Source organism: Equus asinus, chromosome 21 (genome assembly GCF_041296235.1).
Source record: "Equus asinus isolate D_3611 breed Donkey chromosome 21, EquAss-T2T_v2, whole genome shotgun sequence".
Lineage (NCBI taxonomy): Eukaryota > Metazoa > Chordata > Mammalia > Perissodactyla > Equidae > Equus > Equus asinus.
Genome location: NC_091810.1, coordinates 63,135,211 through 63,162,425, shown reverse-complemented (window position 1 = coordinate 63,162,425; position 27,215 = coordinate 63,135,211). Strand labels below are relative to the sequence as shown.

The window sequence follows — 27,215 nt, the reverse complement described above, 5'->3', positions numbered from 1 at the left end:
TCCTCCTCTTTTTGCTGAAGAAGACTGGCCCTGAGCTAACAGCCGTGCCTATCTTCCTCTGCTTTATATGTGGGATGCCTGCCACAGCATGGCTTGACAAGCAGCACGTAGGTCCACACCTGGGATCCGAACCGACAAGCCCTGGGCCGCTGAAGCAGAACGTGCAAAGTTAACCACTGCACCACCAGGCTAGCCCCCAAAGTTTTTAAGTAGTATCTGGCACACAATATTTTGGTCTTAATTTATTTCAACTATAATGCAGATTTTTTTTTAAAGACTTGAGCTAAAGCATCATTTTCCTATAATTTCAAAATTATTACTACTTTGCACATTTTTTCCCTAATAAAGCTGACTCAGTTTTGTATTTGATTTGATAATCAATAGAAAGTTATATAAAATCTCAATAAGATTATAGATAATGCTGCTTTTTCAGAACTTATAAATAAGGCATTTTATAAAGTAAAGATAATCAAAACAAGGCTCAAATGTGAAAATCTACTTTCTTTTCTTCTTTCCAATTCTTACTATACCTCTCCTAGCCCGCATTACAATTTTCCTTGTCTGTAACTCCTCTGTTACATTAACATTGATGTCACAGATATCCTTCAAGTTGTCGCTCATCCTTCGTCCCATTCCTAGAGACACGTGTATAATGTATACACAGTCATGTGCAGCATAAGGATGATTTGGTCACCAATGAACCACATATATGATAGAGGTTCCTTAAAGTTAATAGCATATAGTGTAAGTGTGTGGTTGGCTATGTCATGTAGGTTTGTTTAAGTATGCTCTTTGATGTTTGCACAACGATGAAATCACCTAACAACGCATTTGTCAGAATGTATCCTCGTCGTTAAGCAATGCATGACTGTACTTGCAATCTATTCCTTTTACATCTTTTTGTGTGTAATATTTAGTGTTTGGATTCTTTAGCATTCTCATAACTTTAGTATAAGCATATAACTGTTTATATTAAAATTTCTACCTATCAAAGGGCAAAGTTGCATTTATAATTATATTGGTTTTACTCCTGATAATAGAAACGTCTTTATTTTTATGTTATTTACTTAACTAATTTGATTTTGTTCTTTTAAGTGATGGGCAGTCCTCAGCCATTCCTGTTGCCAGTATGGAGTTTGCAGCCATTTGTCTCAGAAATGCCTTGTTGCTGTTACCTGAAGAACAGCAAGATCCAAAGCAGGAAAATGGATCTAAAAATAGTAATCAATTAGGTGGGAACACGGAGAGCAGTGAAAGCAGTGAAACTTGCAGGTATTTTCATCCCTCGGGACCCGCTTGGCCAGATCCCTTCAGGACTTCATCAGTAAGCCTGTTTGTCCTTTAGATGAATTCCTCAAATTTTCAGCCTGAATTTCCAAAATTCTCTGTTTTGAATAATTAGAAAGAAAAGGATGAATGTTTAAATATTTCTGAAAGAGAGAAATAAGGTGAAAGCTAAATGAGGAGAGAACCCTAAAAGAGAAAAGTGGAAAGTAACAACTTTTCATTAACAAGAAGAACAGTTGCAAGAAATCCTGGTGCTATCAGAGACAGCAGTTTTTTACTTTTCTTAAAATAAAAACTTAAATCCTGAAACTTTCCCTTTCTTATTATTCTCTGCCTTTTCACTTAACATTCTGTAAACAACTCACCTCCAGGATATTTCTAGTTTTCTATTATAAATTAAATATTATGCCAATCTATGGAAATTGGAAGAGCTTAAGCAGTAATATGAAAATAAGCACCGTTCTATATAGAAAATTCTTTTTACACATGGCACCTTTAAACTCGTATCCCATCCTAGCATTTTTTCTTAATTATAATAGAAATACTTGTTTATTATAGAAAATTTGAAACAAAATTGTGGGATTTTTTTCTCCATCAAAGGGTTATGTTTTACTGTAGTTGATAAAAGGCAATCAGAAGAATGAGAAATGTTTGTGGAAATATTGGAGTGGTTTCCTTTGTGTAGTAGAGATGTTATTTTCAGTTGGAGACTTTTTAAAGCAGAATTGTGTCCTGGGGAAAAAACTAATATATGGTATAGCCTTAACACACAGTGATACCAAGTCACTAAGCGTGTTTCATTGTTTTGACTCTTTTACACTGTTGTCATAAAAAATTGCATGGGAGTGGGGATAGGAAACAAAATTTCACATTTAATCGTTTATTTGTTGCTCTTCATAGTTAAGAGTTTCTCTTTATTTTAGCAGTAAAAGCCATGATGGAGATAAATTCATTCCAGCTCCACCTTCTTCTCCATTGAAAAAACAGGAATTAGAAAACTTAAAGTGAGTATCTAAACCAAATTAGCATTGCATTTATTGAAATCAGCAGATTGTTTTAAATCTCCCTTATTCTGTTAGTATTACAAATTACATTGATTGAATGTCAGATGTTAAACCAACCCTTCAATCTTGTGATAGACCCTGCTGGTCAAAATGTATCATCTTTTTTGTAAAATTGTTAGGTTCAATTTGTTAATACTTTGTTAGGAATATTTGCTTCTGTGTTCACGAGGAAGGTTGGTCCATGCTTTTCTTTCCTTGTAATGTCTTTGCCAGGTTTTGGGTTCAGTGTTATTCTGAATATATAAGTTGGAAGTGCTTCTTCCTCCTCTTGTTTTCCTTCCTCCTCCTCCATCCTCCTCTGAAAGAGCTTGTATAAGACAGGTATTATTTCTTCCTCAAATGCTTGATAGAATTCACCAATGAAACCATCTGGCCTAGGTTTTCTTTGTGGCAAATTTTTGGTAATGAATTCAAATTCTTCAATAGATGAGTGCTATTCAGATTTTCTAGTTCATCTCTGTCAGTTTGGGTAAGTTATATTTTTGTGTACATTATAAGCCCCATTATTTTTGCTTTGAACAGTCATATGTACGTTAAAGAAATTAAAAGGAACAGAGTAGTCCTTTATGTTTGGCCATATAATTACCATTTCCTGATGATTCTAGTTTCCATAAGGTATCATTTCTCTTCAGTCTGAAGATCTCCTTTCAGCATTTCTTATAGCACAGGTCTTAGTTTTCCTATGTCTATTGTTGTTTTTAATCTGAAATTGTCTTTGTTTCATCTTCATTCTTGGAGGATATTTTCACTGAATATAGAATTCTAGGTTGGTAGTGGGGTTTTGTTGTTATTGTCTTTTTCCTTTCAGTCAGCTCTCAGGATGTCACTGCACTGTCTTCTGGCCTCCATTGTTTCTAATTAGAAGTTCAGTCATTGTATTGTAGGTGCCACTTTTCTCTCAAGATAGATTGTCTCTCTTTGTTTTTCAGCACTTAGACTATGATGAGTGTAAATGTGATTTTCTTTGTTTTTAATCTTGCTTGGGGTTAGCTGACTTTCTTATTTATAAATTTATCTTTCAACGAATTTGGGGTATTTTTGACCATTATTTCTTCTATGCTTTTTGGAACTGGGCTTAATGGTATAGCATTACTTTTAAGAATGATTTCAATAATAGGACTGCAAATTAAAATAGAAAGAAAGAGCCATTATTTCTTATGTTTTTGCCTATTAAGTTATGAAAAATTGACAAGAGTACAGCTAAAACATTTATATATTGCTGGTAGTATTGTAAATTGATGCATTACTTTCGGAAAGAATTTCATTTATTCACATTTTTTCCAACAAACCTTAGTGGTAGTCTTGTGCGAAGTGCAGGGGAATCAGAGGTAAAAGAAAAAGCATCGCCTTCAAAAGCAGATGGCAAACACTTAGGAGAAAATTATATTGTTTAGTAGGTTAGTTATTAGGTGGTGAGATTTGGGGGCGTCTCTTTTCTTTTTGTGATAATTTTATCAACCTGGTAAGTGGAAAATGACCTCACTTTAAAACTTTACATTTCTTTCAGTCCGCTCAAGGTACTCAATCTGATGCCAAGGTTTAAGGATCGCCTGTATTTCTTTCTTTTTCTGTGAACCTCCTATTTGTAGAATTTACTATTTTCATATTGGGTTTTTCATCCTTTTCGTTTTTCTGAATTCTTATATATTAAGGAAGCTGGCCTTTATCCATTTGTCTTGTGATATTGTTTATGATGTTTAGTTGTAAAGCAGAATTTCATTTTTTAAGTATCATATTTATCAATGTTCTTTACTTTTTTTCCATTTCATGCAATGTTTAAAAAGATTTTCTTGCCTTCAAGATTTTAAAAATAATGTGCCCATGTTTTCTTCTAGCACTTCCACTGTCACACTATCACAACCACCAGTATCACAACTACTAATCTAAATTTTTGCTTCATCTACAATTTAGCATGGAGTAGAACTATAAAATGCTAAGATTTTATGTCTGAACAGTTTAACGTTACATTTTTATAAAATAACATGTATATATTTCTTTTTGCATAAAAAAAATCTGAAGGGATCTATGTCAAAACCTTCATAGTGGTTGTATCCCTAAATGGTAGGTTAACTTATGATACTTATTTTTTTATTGGATATCTGTTTTTTTTCTAGATTTTTAAAAATGAAGTTCTTCATTAATATTAGTGATACCCCTCCTTATATACTCAATGTCTGTGGAAGAAAGACTGGACAGCACTCGTGCCCATTTCTGATCATGCATTGTCAGATGAGTGTGTTCGTGGCAGGGCACTGCTGTCAGTGAGCTCAGGGTTCCAGGCACCCTGCTCAGCAAAGCTACAGTTTTTTAATTCTTTTTTTTTTTCCGAGGAAGATTAGCCCTGAGCTAACATCTGCCAATCCCCTCTTTTTTCTGAGGAAGACTGGCCCTGAGCTAACATCCGTGCCCATCATCCTCTGCTTTATATGTAGGATGCCTACCACAGCATGGCTTGCCATGTGGTGCAATGTGGGCACCTGGGATCCGAACCGGCAAACCCCAGGCTGCCAAAGCGGAATGTGTGCGCTTAACACCGCCACCGGGCTGACCCCAAAGCTACAGCTTTTTATCTCTTTGTTGTATTTCATTCTGTCAAAGTTTGTCATAAATTCCCACTTTGCAGTAATACCCTCTCTAACCTGGGTTTTATATATATCTCCTATTGTCAAGAGGAAAGAATTAATCCTCTGATTATGTGGAGGAAAATGTTAAATCTCAAATTTAGATAGAATTGAGGAGTTGGTCATTTAAGGTTTTGAAAGCAGTGATTTGGTTTTTTTAAACTTGATGAAAGTAATTAAATGTTTTTCTCAGTTATATTAAAATTTCTTGAATTCTTATTTCTTGTATGAGTAATAAGATAGCCAGAAAATGAAAGTACTGACAAATTACCGGTGAAACAATGGCAAAAGCAAAATTTACTGAAGAATGTTACTGTTGAGTGAAATAAAATTGAATTTTTAAAAAGCAGTCAAATTCCAACCATATAACTAAAATAAACTCACTATGCTAAATTTTGGTCCTGAGTGGAAATGTTTAAAAACAAAGCAAATGAAGTAAAACTACACTGGCCTAGGTATAAAAAGAGCTGGCAGGGAAGGGTGGGTTGTTAGCGTTCAGCCAGGATAATATTTGGGAAGATGCTTTGACTTGCCAAAAAATGTACCATTTCCCCCCAATATGCCTAAGAGTTTCTAGAGATGTATCTTTTTATGGAGCCACCTATATTTCTTATAAATCTAAGGGTTCATCTATTTTTAGTAGGTTATTTTATGTGGGGGAAATTCAAGTAGTACAAAAGGTTATATAGTGTAACGTGTATCTTGTCCCCGCCCAGCCCTCTGTTTCCTCTCCCCGGAGGGGCCGCCACTCACCAGTTTCTTAGATGCCCTGCCTATCCCAGCATATGTTTATATGGCGTTTATGACACTAGCAATTGCATAGTGTCCACTCTGCTCTATACCTTACCTTTCCTGTTTGACAATACGTCTTTAGAGGTTGTTCCATGTGGATACAAAGCTCTATTTCATTCTTTCTAATAGGTGCGTAGAATTGCAGTATATGGACATGACGTGACTTATTTAATATTCCTTTATATTTAGCTGTTTATAATGTGTTCAGTTTTTGCTATTATAAATAAGGCTGCAATGAATATTATTGTATACAGTTTTTAAGGGGAATCCTTAATGAAGAAGATATTTGAAACAAGTTTTAACTTGATTTAATTTTTACAAATGATCTTGAATGAGTGCTGATCTTAGGGTTACTTTATTCCTACGATTTAAGAAGTATGTGATCCCATAATGGCCGAACAGCTGCAGAGTTCTGTGATTTAACTTTACCTTCTGGAAATGGCATTAAAGAGAAAGGTAGGTGCAGGTGGCATACTGCCTCTCAGAGAGTTTTGTACCTTTCATGGCACAATTGTTTACTTTGCGCATGTCCTAGTAGGAGGATTGGTGATTTTCAGAGAAAGTAAAATTACTTCCCTATTTTTGTGGAAGGGGGCAAAGGGTCGCCATAGAGAATTCCATCATCATAAGGTGAGGCAAAGATGGGTTTGCTGGTATATATTAACCTTTTTTTTCTTATGGAGCAGATGGGAGAAAGGAAATGGAACAAGATGGAAAGAGCCTTAGGGTAGATTTATAAAAAGAACTGCTATGCAAGACAGGAGTAATGGTAATGTGGAGACAAATGGTGCAGGGAAGGAGTCATAAAAGATTTGTGTCATAATTTTCAAAGCTCTGAAAGCTCACAATGCAGTTGGGTGTGTTAAAGGGCGGGTTTGTGGCAGAAGCCAGCTGTCTTCTATAGAAGGAAGGATCCTGAGCACATTGGTTCTCTGTTAAGATCATGGAATTCTTAGAGACTTTATTTATTTTTGACCTAAATTCTTTTGTGTGATTGGAAATGTGTGTGACTAGTGTATAGTTTAGCTTTTATGGACTATTATATTTGACCCCTTGTGCTCTGTAATACCCAAGGCACCAATGCAAAACCTCATTTCCTATTTCCAGCATAACTAATATGCACTAAATTATCATGACTGTCCTAATGGCCACTTCTTATGGTCTGGGTTCACACCCTCTTGAGTTTTTCAGTTTTTTTTGTTTGTACATAAATGAAGATGAGTCAAAAAAATATCATTCTGACCAAGTTACAGGTATGTTTTCAGAAGGCACATGACATCTGAAGCAACTGAGAGATTCTATATTAAAATCAAGGTAGCTTTCAGGAAAATAGTCTCACAATTAAAAGAAAAATTTGTTCCCAAATCAGTAAAATGTCTGAGAAATCAACTAAGTAGTTTAATTGTGAGGCTCAGATGAACTTAGGTACTGATGTAATGGATCAGGAAAGGTATGTGTTTAAGGAGACTATTAGAACATTGCTTCAGTTCCTGAACCACTCAAAGCTCTGCAAAGCCATCTTTTTCATTCAATTAGGAGAACACACACACACACACACATTCTGCAGCACTGAATTCAGTAAATGCTCTGACTTTACATTTTGTAAATAAACAGTGATTCTATTTCTAGGTATTTACCCAAAGGAAGCAAAAATTTGTCCACACAGCTTTATCATGATAGATAAAACTAGAAATAGCCTAGATATCCATCAATGGGAGAATGGATAACTAAATTGCAGTCCACTCTGTATACTGGAATACTACTGAGCTATAAAAAGGAACAAATTAGTGATGCAAAAGTCAACATGATTTGAATCTCAAAACATTTTGTGTTTCTTCTTTTACTCAGTATAAGGTGCGTACAGTATGATTCATTTCTATGACAGGCAAAACTACAAAAATAATTCATGTTGATAGAACAGCAATTGGGGGGATTGACTAGAAGGAGTCTTTCTGGGGTGATAGAAATGTTCTGGATGATCTGGTGGTTACATGTATATTCAAACTCATCAAACTGTACACTTAAAATGATGTATTTTAGTGTGTATAAATGATATCTCACTTAAAATGTTAAGATATTTTGAAATTTTGCAAAATTAATATTCTAAATATATTTTGGGGGGAAATGCAGTGTAACCACTTATGATTGATAAATGGTCAGTTTCCCTTACATATCATTTATGAGGTGGCATGACATGGAAAACTTGGTTTCTTAACTAAAAAAAGTACTCCTCTACTTGTATTTCACATATATTTCTTAGACCCTAAGGCTGCAGTATGCAATACCAGATCCACTGCTCAGATGTGGCTACTGAGCACAGGAAATGTTGATGGTAAAAGGTGCACTGTCTAAGTGTATGATACACACCAGATTTCAGAACTTACTACCAAAACAAGTAAATATGTTGATAATTTTTTATATTGATTATACGTTGAAATGACATTTTAGGTATATTGGATTAATTTAAGTATATTAAAATTAATTCATTTCGCCTATTTCTACTTTTTTTAATATGTGTACTAGAAAATTTAAAATCACAGTTATGGCTCCAGTTATATTTCTCTTGGGCAGCGCTGCTCTAAGGCTTTAGAACTGTGTTTGAAGTGTTTGTATTTGTTGATAGATGGTTTCTACAAATTTATAATATTGTAACTATGCCACTTTTCTCACATGCCACAAATTTTAGCTGAATATTTCTCCAGAAGAATTTCTGTCTTTAAAAGGCTAGTGTCCAAATGAATCTTAGAATGTAGACGTTTGTGCAGAATTGCTATTTTGGCCATGTTTTGATTTAAATATTAATGTTGCCACATGCATTTGGGAGATAATGGTTTTCTTTTTCTTTTTCTTTGTTTGTTTATTTTTATTTTATTTTAATTTCTTTGAGGAAGATTAGCCCTGAGCTAACATCTGCCACCAATCCTCCTCTTTTTTTGAGGAAGACTGGCCCTGAGCTAACATCCGTGCCCATCTTCCTCTACTTTATTTGTGGTACGCCTGCCACAGCATGGCTTGTCAAGCGGTGCGTAGGTCCACACCTGGGATCTGAACTGGCAAACCCCAGGCCGCTGAAGCAGAATGTGCAAACTTAACTGCTCTGCCACCGGGCTGCCCCGATAATAGTTTTCTTATACAGTGATTGGTGATACTATAAGGGTATACTTTCAAGAAATTTCTTATTTTAAAAAAAAGTCAAACGTTTATTGACTGTCAACTGATATATATTTTTTAAAATTTTTTTCTATTGAGTTCATAATGGTTTACATCATTGTGAAATTTCAGTTGTACGTTATTTCTTGTTTGTCACCACGTAAGTGTTCCCCTTCACCGCCTCTGCCTATCTCCCACCCCTCTTCCCCTGGTAGCCACTGAACTGTTTCCTTTGTCCATATGTTTGTTTATATTCCACATATGAGTGAAATCATAGGGTGTTTATCTTTCTCAGTCTGGCTTATTTTGCTTAGCATAATACCCTCCAAATCCATCCATTTGTTGCAAATGGGATGATTTTGTCTTTTTTTCTGGCTGAGTAGTATTCCATTGTATATATATCCCTCATCTTCTTCATCCAATCATTGGTCAATGGGCACTTGGATTGCTTCCATGTCTTGGCTATTGTGAACAGTGCTGCAATGAACATAGGGGTGCATATGTTACTTTAGATTGTTGATTTCAAGTTGTTTGGGTACATACCCAGTAGTGGGTTAGCTGGGTCATATGGTATTTCTATTTTTAGTTTTTTCAGGAATCTCCATACTGTTTTCGCTTGTGGCTGCACCAGTTTGAATTCCCACCAGCAGTGTGTGAGGGTTCCCTTTTCTCCACATTCTCTCTTGATATTGTATATTTTTAAAGCTGCTTTATTGAGATAAAACTCACAAACCTTACAATTCACCCATAAAATGTACAATGCAGTGGTTTTTAGTGTATTCACAGATGTATGCAACCCTCACCACTGTCAATTTTAGAATATTTTCATCACCTCAAAAAGAAAGCCTGTTTCTTTAGCTATCACTCCTTTGTTTCTAGTCTATTCCCCAGCCCTCGTTAGTTTAGTTTCTGTCTCTATAGATTGCCGTATTCTAGAACTTTAATATGGATGGAATTATATAATATGTGGGCTTTTATGACTGGCTTCTTTCACTTAGGATAGTGTTTTCAAAGTTCATCCAAGTTGTGTACCATATTTAATTCCTTTTTATTGCCAAATAATATTTCGTTGTATGGATGTAGCACATTTTGTTTCCATTTGTTCATTGATAGGCATTTGGATTATTTCCGTCTTTAGGCTATTATGAATAATGGTTCTATAAACATTTGTGTACAAGTTTTTGCATAGGCATATGTTTTCATTTTTGAGTGTATACCTAGAAGTAGAATTGCCGGGTCACATGGTAAGTCTGTTTCCTCATTTGAGAAGCTGCCAGACTGTTTTCTACAGTGTCTGCACTATGTTACATTCCCACCAGCAGTGTATGAGGGTTCCAGTTTCTTCACATCCTCACCAACTCTTGTGATTTTCTGTCTTTTTGATTATCCTTAGTGGTGGGTGTGAAGTGGTATCTCATTGTGGCTTTGATTTGCATTTCCTTGAAGACCGATGTAGAGCATCTTTTCATGTGCTATCGGGTATTTGTATATCTTCCTTGGAGAAGTGTTTATTCAGATCCTTTGCCTATTTTTTGAGTTATTTATCTTTTTATTATTGAGTTGTTTTTATAGTCTGGATACAAGACCTTTATCAGGTATATGATTTGCAAGTGTTTTCTTCCATTCTGTGGATAGTCTTTTCACTTTTTTGAAGGTGTCCTTTGAATCAGAAAAGTTTTTCATTTTGATGAAGTTCATTTATCTCTTTTTTTCTTTTATTGATTGTGCTTTTCATGTCATATCTAAGAATCCTTTACCAGTTCGAGGTTATGAGTGTTCCCTGTTTTCTTCTCAGAATTTTATAGTTTTAATATTTTTATTTAGACACATTGAGGTCTTTGATCCATTTTGAATTAATTTTTGGATATGGTATGAAGTAAAGGCTCAACTTAATTCTTTTGCATACTCATATCTTAATATTAAATAAGTTGCTAGAATCAGTCACTTATTAACATTTCATTGTTGCATAGTGGTTTAATTACCATCATGGGTATGTACTGAGTCTTACATGTTGCATATTATAGCACATCTTTGTTATTCTAAGATTGTGATATTAGCTGAAATTTAGTTTATAAACTAAAATGGAGGCTGCTACAGAACCTGGCAAAGAGTATAACAGAACTGGAAAAGGGTAGGAAATAATGTTAGGGCTAACATGGGAAATGTCAATATGAGAAATTAAAATCATAAGCAAAATAAGTCAGAGGGAGAAAGTCAAATACTGTATGATTGCACTAAAAAATAGAAGATAAAAACAACAACGAGAAACAAACGTAGATACAGAGATTAGATTGGTGGTTACCAGAGGGGAAGGGAGGAGGGAGAAGGGTGAAAGGGATATCTGGGCACATGTGTATGGTGATAGATGGTAACTAGTCTTTGGATGGTGAACATGATGTAATCTACACAGAAATTGAAATATGATGTGCACCTGAAATTTATATAATGTTATAAACCGTGTTACCTCAATAAAAAAAAACTCATTGGGTGGGGGGTGGAGGCGGGGAGTGGGCCGGCCCTGTGGCCCGATGGTTAAGTTCAAGCGCTGCACTTCGGCAGGCCCAGGGTTTCGTTGTTTCAGATCCTGGGCTCGGACATGACACTGCTCATTGGGCCATGCCAAGGCGGCGTCCCACATAGCACAACCAGAAGGACCTACAGCTAGAATATACAACTAGGTACTAGGGAGCTTTGGGGAGAGGGAGAAGGAGAAAACAAAAAATGAAGATCGGCAACAGATGTTAGCTCAGGTGCCAGTCGGGGTAGGGGGGGACTCCTCACAGAAAAGGGTATACAGATGCAAATAAACGTTACTAGTTTCCTGTGTATTCATTCATAGATATTTTATGCATAAACTAGTAAATATGCAAGTATAATTTTTCCTGTTTTTAAAAATATATGTATATAAATGGTGGCAAACTACATAGTCATATATGCTTTAATTTTTCACTTAATGTTTTATCTTGGAGTTCCATTTCAGTACATAAAAAGCTCCCTCGTTCTTTTTTTAAGCTGCATAGTATACCATTGAATGGATACCACAATTTATTAAACAATTTCCTATTGATACATATTTAAGTTGTTTCCCTTTTCTTGTGTAATAAAAATAAAGAAAAAAATTAAAATCAAAGCATACAAAATAAAAATGAAATTTCAATTTGTATTTTTCTTTTAATATGAGGCTCAATGGATAAAAGGAAATGTTTAGACCAAATTTAATTAACACCAGTTAAGTTATTCCACAAGTATAAATTATGGAACCTTAATTAGTTCATTTGCTCTCTGACGTGACACTCAGTGAATTATTTCCCATTCAGTTAAAAGGGACCTCCCATGGCCCAATGTTTGTAAAAGAAGATGACTTAAACAAATGGTTGATAACATAAATATTATAGACAGTTTTAGTGTACTTAAGGAATCATATTTCTGTTGATCTTAGTCTAGTGGTTCTATTGTAGCTCGTGAGACATACTTTAAACAGGGTTATGGCTAATAATCTTTTGAATCTTCTTTGCTCTTGCTAGAGATCCAGCCCCGTTTGGGTATTGTAACTGAGTGTGGTCCTACTGAAACCTGTCCATCTAATAAACTTTACCCAAGAAGGAACCTGCCAAACTCTACTGAAGAAGGAACTGTTGTGAGCAGTTTGTGTTCACGTTGGCATGGTCCTCATCTACATCCCAGGATCCCATTTAGATGAACTGGCGATCAGATTGATCACAGGCTAGGTTTAGAATATTTCTTCAGTAGTCTGACACTCTGTGGAAACCCCATGGGGCTGCTGCCAACACTGGACAAATCATTTAACCCCCCGGGACTTAGTTTTGTCTTCTGTCAAAGAAGTGAATTGGATTGGGTCATCTCAAGATCTTGTCCATGTATAAAATGCTACGTCTGTCACTTTATGCATTTTATTTACTACCTGGAGTAGGACTGGGTTCTTTGAGATGCTAGATTTGATTGAAGAGAAAAACCTTTTCAGCCTCTTTGTCCTGGGCTTCTTTTTGTGTTAGATTTGGGATGTGTTTGTCAGTAAGATTCTTTTTGCACAGAACTGTTATTAAAAAGCAAAATGTTTACAGGGGACATGAAGTGAAAACTTATCTAATTGAACTTTTAAATTTTCTTAAAAGTTGAAAGTTAAATTTAACATTTTCTAGATTGTTGTAGATAAATGGAAACAGCTTGAATTTTTTTTTTTAAATTTAAAAATGCAGTACCATGTTCAGTTTGTTGGAAGAAATTCCTTAGTGGATTTCAGAGCTAGTTTTTCAAATAAAATTTGCTGTGAGATTGCTTTCTACATTTATTTTCCTCTCATATTAATGGTGACTGACTGGATTTACCTCTATTTTAGCCTCTTTTGATAAGGTTTACACTGTTTCATTTAGATTCATTTAACTCACAGAATATATGACTTGACAAATATTAATGCCCAGTCTTGTATAGCTTGTTTGCTGTAATTTGGTGCTTTAGGGAAAGTTTGGTGGGGTTTTTCTTTCTTTTCTTTCTTCGTCTTTTTGTTTTTTTCCAAGGGTTGGTGTTCTGTGGACCTAGAGCCAGCTCCTCCGGTAGTGGAGGAGAGAGAGGGGCTGTCAGATCCTCCACAGGGGGGAGAAGCTAGTGTGCCTCTTCCCTTGAGGTATAGTTCTTCCAGTCTGATGAACTGTCAGATCCACTGAGTGGCTGGTAAAGCAGATTGGACAGTGACTCGAGGAAGTAGTGGGCTGGGTGGGGAGGCTCAATATTTTAAGTAGCAACTACCCAAAGTAAAGTGATTTCTCCAGGGCCTTAGTAGATGGAGCTGCGCCTGTTTCTAGTGTTACCAGTCTATGGGAGTTATGCAGAATGCAGTGTTCTTTTCTGAGAGGAAGAGGAGGATGAGTGAGAATGTGATGAGAGGTGAGTTGGGGTAGATTATAAGGCACTAAGAGAAGAGGAACATAAATGTTAGTTTGAGTTTCATGCAATGAAACTTGCTTAAGTCCCGATGGCTCTTAATCAGACTGCCAGCCCCAAAGTTTTGCATTCATACATTTAAGTATTTTTTAGAGAGAAGGATTATTTTATTATTAGAATCTTTTACCTTGTGATTTGATATGATATCTTAAGAGAAAAGAGGTAAAAGTTGAGGAAAACACATTTTTACCTTGTACATAATTATAATTTGGGCTTCCTGGGAAACAGAATCCTGCTGCAAATCTTACATGACTGATTTCTGGACCCAAAGTGGGCTTGACAGTGGGCTGGAGCAGTAATAGCCCCCCTACTGTCGGGAGAGGCCAGGGCAGGCTTTTCCCAGCAAGCCTGCCTGAGGTGAGGCTTGTCCTAGACTCCAGGACCTAGAGCATGCTGGATGGCTCCCCCGGCTGCGGAAGCCAGGACGGAGGTGGCTCGTCAGCAAGTTGGGGTCTGGGTGCCTCAAGAAGTAAATTTAGAACATTGAAAGCTGTGATCTTCAGCAAATACTTATTAAGCACCTACTACAGGTGGTGAGAAACTGCTCTCGTCTTTGTGTAGGAAAGTGTAGATGAGGGCTTCTGCTTTTAAGGAGCTTATGTTTTGCCCCAGCCTTTGGCAAAATCACAGATGAAAACGGATATTAAACTCTGTGACTGTGATTCATATAGGCCCTCAGCTGGTAGTCTTCTTGGGCCTCTGGAAACCTGACCCAGGCCTTTAAAAGTCCTGATTTTTCTTCATAAGCAGTACACACCTTGCTGCTGAATGAATGTTCAGTCCTGTCTTAAAATAAAAACGACAAATAAGCCAAAGACGAAATTAAGGGGCCAGTTCTGTGGCATAGTGGTGAAGTTCACGTGCTCCACCTTGGCAGCCTGGGTTCACAGGTTGGGCTCCTGGGCAAGGACCTAGCACTGCTTGTCAAGCCATGCTGTGGCAGCATCTCACATAAAATAGAGGCGGATTGGCACAGCTGTTAGCTCAGTGACAAGCTTCCTCACCAAAACAAACAAACAAAAACACAAAAACCACAGAGGAAATTAAGTCACCCTGATCTTACCACCTGGAGCTAACCACTGCAGTGCTTCTGAAAATGGGAGCTAACTAGCCAAGGCCTCCCTCCTCTGGGCCCTTGAGTCTTCCATCAGGGAGAGGACTGCCCACAGGGACTATGGCCGTACTGGTGAAGACAGCTCTTGGAGACACAGGGATATTGACCATAGGCTTGTCAGGAAAATCCCTTTGGAAATGACCCTGCTTGCCTGCTCTTAAAGTACTCTCTTCTGCAAACAGGGTTCAGATTTTAAATTATGTGCTCAATACCAAAATTTAAACTTGTAATATTTGGATTAAATTCTATTTTCTTCCTTTTTTTTTTTTTTTAAAGATTTTATTTTTCGTTTTTCTCCCCCAAAGCCCCCCAGTACATAGTTGTATATTTTTAGTTGTGGATCATTCTAGTTGTGGCATGTGGGATGCCGCCTCAGTATGGCCTGACGAGCGGTGCCGTGTCCGTGCCCACGATCCGACCCAGCGAAACCCTGGGCTGCCAGAGTGGATCGTGCAAACTTAACCACTCGGCCACAGGGACAGCCCCTGTTTTCTTCCTTTTTAAAAAGACCAGTTAGAGTACATGTGTATGCATTAGGAAAATCATGACATAATCTTTTCTTTCTGCTTTATTTTTAGGGCGATCTTGTGAATTGATAGAGAGGCAGTGTGATAGCATGGGAAGGGTAGTGAATTGGGAGTCCACAGTGTTGAGTGTTAGTCTTGACTCTCATCACACACTCTAAGCTAGAGACTATATTTGATCACTTTGAAGATCAGTTTCTACATTGATAAAACAAGGAATCGCACTGAGTAATCCTTCAGCCCTACCACTATAGCCTAGGGCCATAAATCTCAATTTCCTTGTACCTTCTTTGGGACCAGTCTACTTTTCTATGCTGTTAGGAGTTGAGGGGCTACTTTTCCTTTAGTGGATAATTTTCTGAGGTTCCAGCAACCAGGAGTGAGCCAGTGAAGATAAACAGGAGACTACTTCTGAATTGGCCCAGCTGTGCTTTTACTAAAAGGGCCATTTCTAGTCAGGATTTCAGAGTGTTAGAAAACTCTGTGGTGATGTGATGGTTACATTCTTCCTTAGACTGAAATTACAACCTGAATGCACTTAATGATATACATATGTATTGTAATTTGTAAACATAACTCAAAACCTTGTATCTAAGTCGGGTCATTTCTGGTCGGCCATTCAGACTTCATTTCTATTTGACAAGGGTTTATTTTAAGATTGCTTTGTGGAGCAGTTGTTTAACATTCAAGTGATCTATTAGTGTCAAGTCTTTAGCTAGACCTGTTTTAAATGAGCTGCCTATTAAGTAGAAAACTAAACAGAAATTTAGGTTTCCAGCCCAACTTTAGCAAAATCAGTGTAACTTAAATTTTTTATCTTCACATGTATTTATTTGGCCTGTTTTTTCCTTGAAGATTTATTTAGGATGATAGTACCTATGTGATGAAATTCTTTTAGTTACTCTTGATACTGTTGCTTAGCAAGAACTATAGACTTTTTAATAGCTTCAGAGAAGAACACTTTACAGTAAGCTAAGCTGAATGGACTTTTTTTGGTAAGTTAATTGTTTCTTAGCAAAATCACAAATGTGTGTAGAAAGAATAAGATCTCCTATAGCTTTATTTCTAGGATGTTAAAATAAACATTCTATGGGAGTAAGTTCTCACTAGGCCATTAATCACGTTATTTTTTTACAGGCTAAATATATATTGTAGCTCCATTTGGTTATTTTGTTGGAGATGGGGGTCAATTGGATGGAAGCGAAAGATGATTTAGGTAAATAGCTAAACTGCTCCAGATGGTAGTTTTATACATCATTCTGATTCTTACCATTAGTATTGTGGCTTCCTCTCTTCTTTCCTGGTGTCCAGATTGTCACAGTTATAATTAGGGCGTTCTTTTATTTTACAAATATAACCATTGTCGATTTTGTAACTCAGCATTTCAGCCCTTCCCTTTTGTGTTCCAGATGCTCCATACTTGCCTGTAGTGCTTACGTGGCTCTGGCTTTGGGTGATAACCTTATGGCTTTGAATCATGCAGATAAACTTCTTCAGCAGCCCAAGCTGTCAGGATCTCTTAAGTAAGTGTGACTTGCCCTCTGTGTTCCTGGTTTGTTTTGTTTGGAGGTTTTCAGTTAGTTTGTGGTACATGTTGCTTCTTCCTACTCCCCCAGTGGAATATATATTATCTAGGAAAAGCAACTGATTAAAAAATTTCTCAATTTGATAACTTGGTGTTTGGTAGTGGCATTTTTTTGCACTTCAAGGATCTTGAGTTGCAGTTCAAGGCAGTCGGATTGCCTGTAAGGTGCCTTCCATCCTGACCATTGCCCGACTCCGTGAAATACCAGTCAGGAGCTGCGGCTCCTGCCACCGCCGGAACTGAAGTGTTCCGATTGTGGTGTGCGTGGCCATTATGAGAGCAGTGTTTTGTTGGTTTTTCTTTTTACCAAAAATGAAACACAAATCCTTGTTGCTTTTTTTTAATCCTTTGGTTGACATTATGTTCACTGTTCTCAAATAATCCCAAGAAGATTCTTTACTTGGCATTTGTTGGACAGTTTTTAACCTCATTTATCAGTTTCTTCCCTTTGAACGTCAAAGAAACAAAATTCCTAGGTTATGTGACTTCTTAGCTAATTTCTGAGGGATTGGCCAAGCCATGTCTGGTAATTTCTTTTTTAATTCTTTCAACCATTCTGGCCTGTGTATTGGTTTCTTAATTAACAACAAGGCCACTGTCTGTCTTCCCAGTGAGGATAAGCAGGTCTTGCTGTGTTTGGCAGGCCAAATACCACAGCAGCTTTACCCCACTGCTTCTTGCTTTCCATACGTCTAGTAAAGGATTTCTGGGCGTTGGGGGTCATGAAGGCATTTCATTTGGTTAAAAAAATTTTTTTTTTAAGTACATTCACAGAAAACAGTTTGAAGTAGTTCTTTGAATTTGTGTTTGTGTTTTGTGATGATTATTGACTTGGTACTACTTTAATGAAATTTTTTAAATATCTTATTTCAAAATATACTTGAAGTTACTGACTTATTTATTTATTTATAAGGAGGTTGGGTTTTTTTTAAAGATTTTATTTTTCCTTTTTCTCTCCAAAGCTCCCCAGGAAATAGTTATATATTTTTAGTTGTGAGTCCTTCTGGTTCTGACATGTGGGATGCCACCTCAGCGTGGCTTGATGAGTGGTGCCATGTCCATGCCCAGGATCCTAACCGGCGAAACCCTGGGCAGCTGAAGCCGAGCACATGAACTTAACCACTTGGCCATGGGGCCGGCCCCCTGTTTGTTTATTTATTTATTTATTGTCATTTCTGTTAGGGGATTTGATGTGGAAACAAAATAAAAGGTCATTGCAGCCCCTGCTAGTTAGAAGAAAGAAATCGCTTAATAAAGAAAGAAAGAACTCTTGAGTGATTAATGTGCATAAATCCCAGAAAATGGTCAAATTGAAAAGAGCCTAAGATTTGAAGACCCAAGATCCATGTGGACAGACTCAGTCGGGTCAAGCTAGCTAGAGGTGAGACTTAAGCTGGCCCTTTAAAAGGAGGAGTTAGATATTGGCTTGCAGAAATGAGGCCAAGCTTTGAGCCCAAGAAGGCAAGGCCACGGGTGAGCAGTGAGTGTGGCCTGCCCAGGACACTGCCCAGGTAGGAGCAGAGGAATCTTTGGGGGAGTGAGAAGATTGACTGGATATAGGAAAGTGGGACCAAATTGCAGAGCGCTTTAAATCTATAAAAGTTTAGTTTGTTTTGTTTTGTTCTCATGTAGAAAAAGTCATTAAGATTTTGAGCAAGGGTTTTAAGATGTCTATGCCTGTTTCAATTTTGAAAACTTAATCAGAGGACCATGGGGAAAAATGGCTCAAAGTCAGAGATTAGAAGAAGCAGGCTGTTGTACGCCAGGAGGATGTGCATCTGCCCTAGTGTCAGTGGGCATGAAATAGATAATGTGAAAAGCAGAAACTTCTGGAATAGAAGTAAGATTGATCCAACCCAAGTGTAGTCTCTCTCTGGTCTGGCAGTCAGGTGCCTTTGACACTTCGAGCCCCACAGACTGGAGGACTCTGACTTTTTTTGAGGAAGATTCACCCTGAGCTAACTCCTGTGCCAGTCTTCCCCCACTTTAGTATGTGGGATGTCTCCACAGCATGGCTGATGAGTGGAGTAGGTCTGCACTGAGATCCGAACCTGTGAGCCCTGGGCCGCCGAAGTGGAACTTTACCCACTCGGCCGTGGGGCCGGCCCCTGGAGGACTCTGATTGTGATGCTCTGCTCACTGGGCATCCATCTTTGGACCTGCCTCTTATTTTAGAACTTCATTACCTTATGTTAATGTTATTTTTCTATACAAATAGAGTAGCATAAATTTGCCAATTTTGAACTGCTTTCTTAATGGATATGTGTAATTTGTTCCTACTTAGCTAATATAAAATTATTATATATTTTAAGATATTATTCAAGAGATAACATTTAAATGACTCTTGATCCATTTGTAGACTTAGATTTCAATTCAAGGACTTGAAATATATGAAACATATGTCCACCGAATCTTATTATACATTGGATATTTTTGTGATCATCTGCTTTTCACTTGGGAATCTGTTTTTTCATTTTAGGTTTTTGGGCCATTTATATGCTGCAGAAGCCCTCATCTCTCTGGACAGAATATCTGATGCCATTACTCACTTGAACCCAGAGAATGTCACTGATGTCTCCTTAGGGATCTCTTCAAATGAGCAGGACCAAGGTTAATAAGGACACATTTGATCAGAACTGGTCACCATTTCCACTACCTTCCTGTTGTAACTCAGGATGTATGGAAATTTAAGGGCACAGTTGTGAAGGGAAGGAAGTTTTGGGTTGGCTCTCTACAGTTGTGGCTGTACTGACTTTGTATTAATTGTTTGCTAAGTAGACCAAGGAGTTATCAGTGGTCTAAATTCTCACTTTTGAAAGGCTGATAGTGTTGGAACAATTTGTTTTGGTTCTCATACTGTGTTTTTGGAGGGATTCCACAACGCAGAGGAGAATAAAACTATTGCATTCAAAAGTCAGTTTTAAATCATGGCTAAGTTTTTGAGGGAGTGAGACTGGCATTCACTCTATTCATGGTTATCTCTCAGGTGTGGGATGGTGGTGGGTGGTAGCATTTTGATGTCTTTTTAATAGAACCTCCACTACATGAAAAGTAAATACTGTAATAATTGCTTTGATATTAGATTTCCATTTCATAGAGAAATTAGGTTTTTAGAAAATATACTCTTGTCCTGCCCCTTCAGATTTATTTTCATGTCTTTGTAGGATCAGACAAAGGAGAAAATGAAGCAATGGAATCCTGTAAGTAAGAAGTTTTGTAAATACTTGAGTAGCCTGACCGGCATCCCAAAGATTTACTCTCGAGCCTTCTGTGTCCTTCATTTGTCAGCCTGAGGAGGAGTGCTGTACTTCACTCTGAGCAGCTCCTCGGGGATGATGGGTCACTTGCTTCCTGCCTGCCCTTGGCCCAGCCTCTTCACCAGTGACTGTGCTCTTTTCCTCCAGCTGGGAAGCGAGCCCCTCAGTGCTACCCCAGTTCCGTCAACTCTGCCAGGACCGTGATGCTGTTCAACCTTGGCAGCGCCTACTGCCTGCGGAGCGAATATGACAAAGCCCGAAAGTGTCTCCACCAGGTGAGGCTAGAGAGAGCGGTGCCAAACCCTCTTGTAAAGCAGCCAGCAAAGGGTTTGGAGTTTATGGGTTTTATAATTTTGTTTGAGGCTTCTGGTCAGTTTATTAAAAATTGGAATATTATTTTCCAAGCTTAAAAATATTATTGCAAGGTAAACAACTGGTCAGCATTGCAGAGGAACCTAGGCACTTAATAGGGAGTTTTCATGATGATTTTCAAATTTCAAAAGATTGGAAACTATCTGAATAAGGGATCACCTAAATAAATAATGGTACATCCATATAGTTGAATACAGTGCTGCTGTAAACTCTGTGTACTAAAATGATAAGCTATTCAAGATGTATTAAGTGCAAAAAGCAAGGTATAAAGCAATTTCTATATAATTCTTTATATGCATAAAAGATCTCTGAAAGGACATACCAGAAACTGCTAGCATTGGTTGCAGGAGTACCAGGGAGTACCAGGAGTACCAGCACTGTGTGTCTGGAGCACTAAAATGGGAGACTTTTCACTGGATACTTGTATACTTTTTAATTTTGAATTGTGTGAATCTATGTCTATTCAAAAAGTTAAATTACAAATACACCTTTCAGAGAGACAGGATTCAGAAAACTGGTACCAAAGAAACTCTACATATACTAAAGAAAGGTACTGGCAATGTATGATTGAAATAGACTTACGACTTTTACTGAAATGGTGCATCATCAGCAGGTCTCAAGGAAGATTCTGATTGGGCCTCTAGGTCACCTGCCCATCCCTAGACTGGTCATGGGCATGGATCCTTACCTGTAGTAGGGGAACAAGTACCACCATTGGCAGCCCCAGAGGGATTTCACAGAATCAGAAAAGGGTAATTCCTCAAAAGGATATAAATTCAGTAGGTATGTGAGCACGCACTTCCGTGCTAAGCTGTGGGAATAAGACAGTAAATAAGTGTGTGTGATACAACCCTGCCCCCATGGACCTTACATTTAGGAGATGCCTTCCTAAAAAGGGAATCGCAAGATCAGAGGGAATGCAGAATTTTAGGACTTCTAATTTAGAAAGTTTGTGCCAAGTGGTGTATTCACCAGCAGCACATAAGAGAGCTCACATCCCCATATGCTTGTCAGAGTAACTGAAATTGAAATTAAACCTATTCTCAGGAGATATGGCGGCTTCTGGAAATTTCCTTCCTATGAAGGCCACCTTGTTGTGTCTAGCTGTGATGAAACTTACCATGTGGAGAATAAACATGAGTGATATTTAGTCAACTTAGTGGCATCTGGTCAGCATTTCTGATCTAAAATCAGAAAAGTTAAGTGATGGACTATCCAGGAAAACGTTTGATATTATCTAGGAGTTGAGTGCAGGAGTTAAATGGGTAAGAATTAAAATGTTTCACTGCTCTCAGTGGCAAGGCTGGGCTACTTAGCAGCCCTCTTGAAAGTGCAGTGGACCCCAGTGACTACAGCGAACATCGCTTTGGATCTGAAGTTACAGTGTGTGCGGTCTAGCTCAGGTTCTTGTACAGCAGGTGGCTGTGGCGGCTGCCACACTGGGAGAGACAGATGGGGTCAGGCCTGGTTCGGGGTCTGAAGGGGGTTTTGTTTTGGTCCCTTGGTTTTTAGGTTAATCCAATGGCTGGACCTTTGTTAATTGGGAGGCCCACCCTGCCTGGGAGGGCAGAACAATGATGTGAAGAGTTGGAAAGGGCTCCGAGTAGATGTTTCCGAGGTTGCCTGCCCACCACTAACCATTCTGAACGGCCAGTAAGCAAATACCATTAAGTCTCATAAAATTGTTGCCGTGAATTCTTGTATTTTAGAAAAAGCTGCAGACTGTAGTCAATGCAAAGAACAATAAATGACCTTTGTTAACTAGCCACCTGGAGGGAAAGTGGAGATTTTAATATCCACAGAATGCTGTAAAGATGATCTTGCCTGTATAAAGCTAGGCCTGGAAGTACAGACTCTGATTTTCTGAACTGAGGAGTTACACCACAGTGATGTGGTGACAGGAATAAAAACCTCCCTGCTTCATTCACGGGGAACTTAGGAGCCTGTGCTCTGGGTGAGAATCCCCACCAGTCTGAGATTTCTTCTGATGCCGCCAGTAACTTACCTTATGCAAGTTTCTTGTCCCCCAGACGCGTCCCACATACACACCTCAGCCTGCAATGCCATTTCTCCCCATTTTCTGCCTATCAGATGTCTTCCCTGCGAGAACCAAGGTGGGCTTCCCTTGCCCCAAAGCGCTGCATTTGAAAGAAACCCTTCTTTCTCTCTTCATGTTCACAGTACATTCAGTTTCCTCTCTCCCAGGCATTTAGGGAGATTTGTTTGGATTATTGTTAGTTATTTGCCTGCTTGTTTATTATGAGGGTGAGTCTCTGTCTTACCCTCACACCCCCACCTCTGGTCAATAAGTATTTGTAGAAGTACACTTTCTAATTAGATTGAGAGAAGAAGAAAGCAGCCTGGAAACATGAGCACCTGAAACTGGCTGGGGAACTGAGTTGATAGTAGGGTGAGGGAGAGGCTGCAGCCCAGAGAGGCCTGGACTGAAGAAATAAACCTGAATCTCAGCACCCTCGACCAGAGCGGTCCAGGCTTCCTTTTCTCGGGATTAGACCAGAGAGAAACTGCTGGCTGATGATGTGGCTCTCAGATACTAGGAGAGGACAGCAGGTTGCATAAACAAATAAATTATTTTATTTGACTAAATTGTACTGTTTCAGTCCTTAAGAATGGGGACATTGAACATGCTTAGTGGTACATTTTTTTCTATATTACCAACCTTTTAAGTTTGAATTTTTATTGCTAACATTGGGAACTTGCAGCTTAAAATACGGAGTTGTTGCTTAGGAAAACAAATGGGCATGCACATTTTAACGTAAGTGCAACTGTGTCTGTGGTGAGGAGCTACCAGCCAACGTGGATAGATGACTGGAGTCTGGAATCGAGAGGTCTGGTCACCCATCTCAACACCAGATGTAGCCAGGAGGAGAGGAAGCACCCAAAGCAGGTGAAACCAAAAGGCAAGAAAAGCTTTCCCCTGTTAAGAACCCGTTATGGATTAGGCAAGGGAAAATAAATATTTAACTAAAAATTACATCTAGTTTAATTGGAAGAGATCAAGACAAAGGCAACTGAGGCCATCAGAGCAGAACCATAGTCATCCCTAGGAGGTCGTGTGGGAATGAGCTTGAAAAGTTTGTCGACTTATCATTGGTAGGCTCTTTCTTTTTGGAATTACTTGGAGTTTGTATCTTAAGCTCTTGGTTTTTCATGGGTGTCTTTTTTGTTTTGAGCAAAGGCGGCTTCAATGATCCATCCTAAAGAAGTGCCCCCAGAAGCCATCTTACTGGCAGTCTACCTTGAACTGCAAAATGGTAAGTAATTCTTCTCTAGTTAGGACTGTATTCCTTCAAAGAGCCAAAGATTTTTGGTGTCTGCTTTTTCTCTTAGAAATTGAAACTTTGCTTTCTTTGAAGATATTACCCATCAAGTTCTTCTAAACAAAAATGTAACCAGGTAGTTTTTATCTTAGAAATTCCTGCTTCTTGCAAGTTAAGCATATATCCTTTTATCTGTGAAAATTCAGAATAGCCTAACTTCTGACACTTAATTATAATTAATCCTTACTAATTAACCTTTCTCTTGGGCAGCCAAATGACTCTAATTGAGAACATGAGTCAGCATGCCAGTTGCTCTGAGTTGTACACTGTAGTATTCTGAACAAGTGTCATTAATGAGTTTTACAGTAAGCCAGTTCTTGCTGAGAGTTATTTATCCAAACCTAAATCCAGATCATGCCTCTGGGGCGTATACAGCCTCCAGGATGTGACTTACTAGAAGAGAGGCTACGGGCCCTACGTGAGAGCGAGCATGAAGTAGAAGAGAGATGTGAAGGGGAGAAATGAGAAGAGACAGAAACATGAAGAGTTCTAAGTCATAGCTCTGTTGATCATGGGAATCCCTACAAGGCTGTCTTCTTTTTATAGCTGAAGAAGGGCCTCGCACCCAGCAGGCCTTGGCCTCCTGAAGGGCATGATTAGGGTTAATCCATGGTCCTATATCCCCTCTTCTGTGCAGTCTGCCTGTAGGCAAGCTCTCAACCTGAGCTATATTTTAGAATCGCTGGGGAGCTTTTAAAAATCCCGTTACCCGAGTCACACCCTAGACATCTTAGATCAGAATTTCTGGGCGTGGGACAGAAGCATTCTGTGATTCCAGTGTGTAGCAAAGTTGCAGACCACTGCTCCTCTCGATCCTCTTCTACCTCTCTTGCAGAATCCTGATGGCTTGCCTTGTATATGCTGGTATTGTCATGTGCTTTTTTTAATGAGAAGTGTTTTTATAGGTAATACCCAGCTGGCCTTACAGATCATCAAAAGGAATCAGCTGCTCCCTGCAGTGAAAACACTCTCTGAAATGAGAAAGAAGCCAGTGTTTCAGCCTGTCCACCCGATCCAGCCCATCCAAATGCCACCTTTCACTGTACAGAGAAAGTGATATTTTGCTTTGAAAACTGTTACCTGAGACCCAGGGGAGTATTTATGGGCCTTTTTAGTTGTATCACAGCAAAATGAATAAAAGACAGATGGTAAAGGGTGCTAGTTTTGAAGACACAATTTTGAAATGATTCTAACCCCTGATTTCTTTGCCAAAATCTTACTTAAAATTAAGGAATCACAAACTCATTTTCATCAATTTTTCTTTGATCTTTGCTAGACTATTAATTTTGAGCCATTGTGTGATGTATCTGTGTCATAGGCAATTAAAACATGGTCTTATCAGAACAGTCTTGTATAATATAGTTTGTCTTTCTTGCAACTGTTAGAGTATTTTGACATCTGAGATTTAGTGTTAAAGTTTTAAAAATTGAGAGAGCAACCTCAGCAATAGATGAGTAGCCAGTCCAGAAGCTGACCCAGGGGCAAAGGGGAGGAGACGTTGATGTGTTTTATGCCTAGTTATGACTAAAAGGACCAGAAAATGTGTAATAAAACCCATAGGGCTAGTAAAATTGGGTTAAGGAGAGATGACTGATCTGATAGGAGTCGTTTGCTTAAAAATCACAAATGAAGACAAACAGGGTTCAGAGCACTGGTCTTGTTCACCCTCCTACACCCTCAGGCAGAAACCCTGGTTCTGGAGTCTGTTAGCAGGGAGTTCAAGGTTCACTGCTAACCCCTTCGCAAATGCAAACAAAAATTTAAAAGCTTTTTTCCAAGAGACAGGGATGTGTTATGGTATTGACATGGCCAAAATTTGTCCATACAGTTGATTGCTAACTTTAGGAAAGAAAGAAACATAGTACAGACTTGCTTTAGAAAAATTGGGTGACCTCCTAGTTACGATCATGCTTGGTAGATTCATCAAAGCTTCCCTGTTAGGAGTATCCCCTTGCTGTCTCCATCTCTTCACTTCCCTAATTTGGAGACCAAGTTCAGACAGGTAAGTGTAACACACCCGCATCTATGAATCTATGTGGTTCCTCAGTTTCACAGCTAGAGAGGTGAGTGTTTGGATAAGCATGTGATTTATCTGAAGCTTCATCTGAATTATTCTGTTGCTGAAGTCAGAGTTTAGATAGGGCTATCTACCAGAACCGAGTGTTTGTGATGTAACTAGGCATTGCCCATAAATGACTCAGAGAAGGGGGAATATCTTGCTCCACTTAAACATGGGATGGATGTGCACAGGGACTCTCTAGCTCTTTTGTCACACTGCAGTTGTTTTATGCCCAGAGTAGATTCTTTCCAGATGGATACAGAAAACAGAGGTCAGGGGCCAGCTCAGTGGTGCAGCGGTTAAGTTTGCACGTTCCACTTTGGCAGCCCAGGGTTCAGATCCTGGGTGTGAACATGGCACCACTCATCAAGCCATGCTGTGGCAGGCGTCCCACATATAAAGTAGAGGAAGATGGGCATGGATATTAGCTCAGGGCCAGTCTTCCTCAGCAAAAAGAGTAGGATTGGCAGCAGATGTTAGCTCAGGGCTGATCTTCCTCAAAAAAAAAAAAAAAAAGCAGAGGTGGCCTAGCTTCTTTCCTTGGGCCTCTCTGAGAAGAGGGAAGGACCCATAAGCTGTACTGGTCTTGGTTCAAGTCTGCAGCCTCTGCTTTCCCAAGCCCCAGACAAGCAGGAGCACTGTGGGACCCACTCATATGCTGCAGGATGGTGGCAGAGTTTCTTAGCCTGGGCATTTTCTGGGGACTGAGTCCACAGACCTCATAAGTTGCTGGGACCCCACAGGGTCTTGGTAGTGTGAAGTAGGAGAAGGCCTGTAATTGTAGTCTGGGACAGTCCATCTTTGGAGAAGTCTCAGGAAATTAGGACTTTCCTTGCTTGCTGGTTGGTTTATGGGAAAGCAGGAATAGGAGTGAGGCAGCTCAGGCCCCAGGTTGCTGTGTTAAATAAGAGTACATTTGGCTGCAAGTAGCAAAAAATGGACCCATGATTCAAACAGAGATTGTTTTTCTCTCACTTGAGAAGGAAGTATGTAGGCAACTGCTGCCCTTGGTTCTAGTGCTTACTGATGCCATCAGGGACTCGGCTCTGTTTTCCATACCATTATCCTCAGCATTGGGCTTTTGTCCCCA

At 38.8% G+C, this 27,215-nt stretch overlaps 1 protein-coding gene across 7 annotated transcripts in view; it reads left to right on the top strand.

Annotated features, from left to right (window-relative positions):
- CNOT10 (CCR4-NOT transcription complex subunit 10) overlaps positions 1 to 25,412 on the top strand; it is an 84,781-nt gene extending 59,369 nt beyond the window's left edge. For 2 of the 7 annotated variants that reach the window (XM_044754358.2, XM_070492448.1), the window contains exons 12-19: positions 1,096 to 1,272; positions 2,211 to 2,291; positions 16,921 to 17,034; positions 19,576 to 19,706; positions 20,261 to 20,296; positions 20,501 to 20,628; positions 23,925 to 24,000; positions 24,972 to 25,412. In XM_044754358.2, the coding sequence (XP_044610293.1) occupies positions 1,096 to 1,272; positions 2,211 to 2,291; positions 16,921 to 17,034; positions 19,576 to 19,706; positions 20,261 to 20,296; positions 20,501 to 20,628; positions 23,925 to 24,000; positions 24,972 to 25,123 (895 nt within the window). In that variant the 3' untranslated portion in view covers positions 25,124 to 25,412. Of the gene's footprint in view, positions 1 to 1,095; positions 1,273 to 2,210; positions 2,292 to 16,920; positions 17,035 to 19,575; positions 19,707 to 20,260; positions 20,297 to 20,500; positions 20,629 to 21,338; positions 21,547 to 22,237; positions 22,379 to 23,924; positions 24,001 to 24,971 lie in introns of those variants that run through there. The other 5 variants (XR_011496291.1, XR_011496292.1, XR_011496290.1 and 2 more) reach the window with 5 other exon arrangements.
- Positions 25,413 to 27,215: the final 1,803 nt, after the last annotated feature.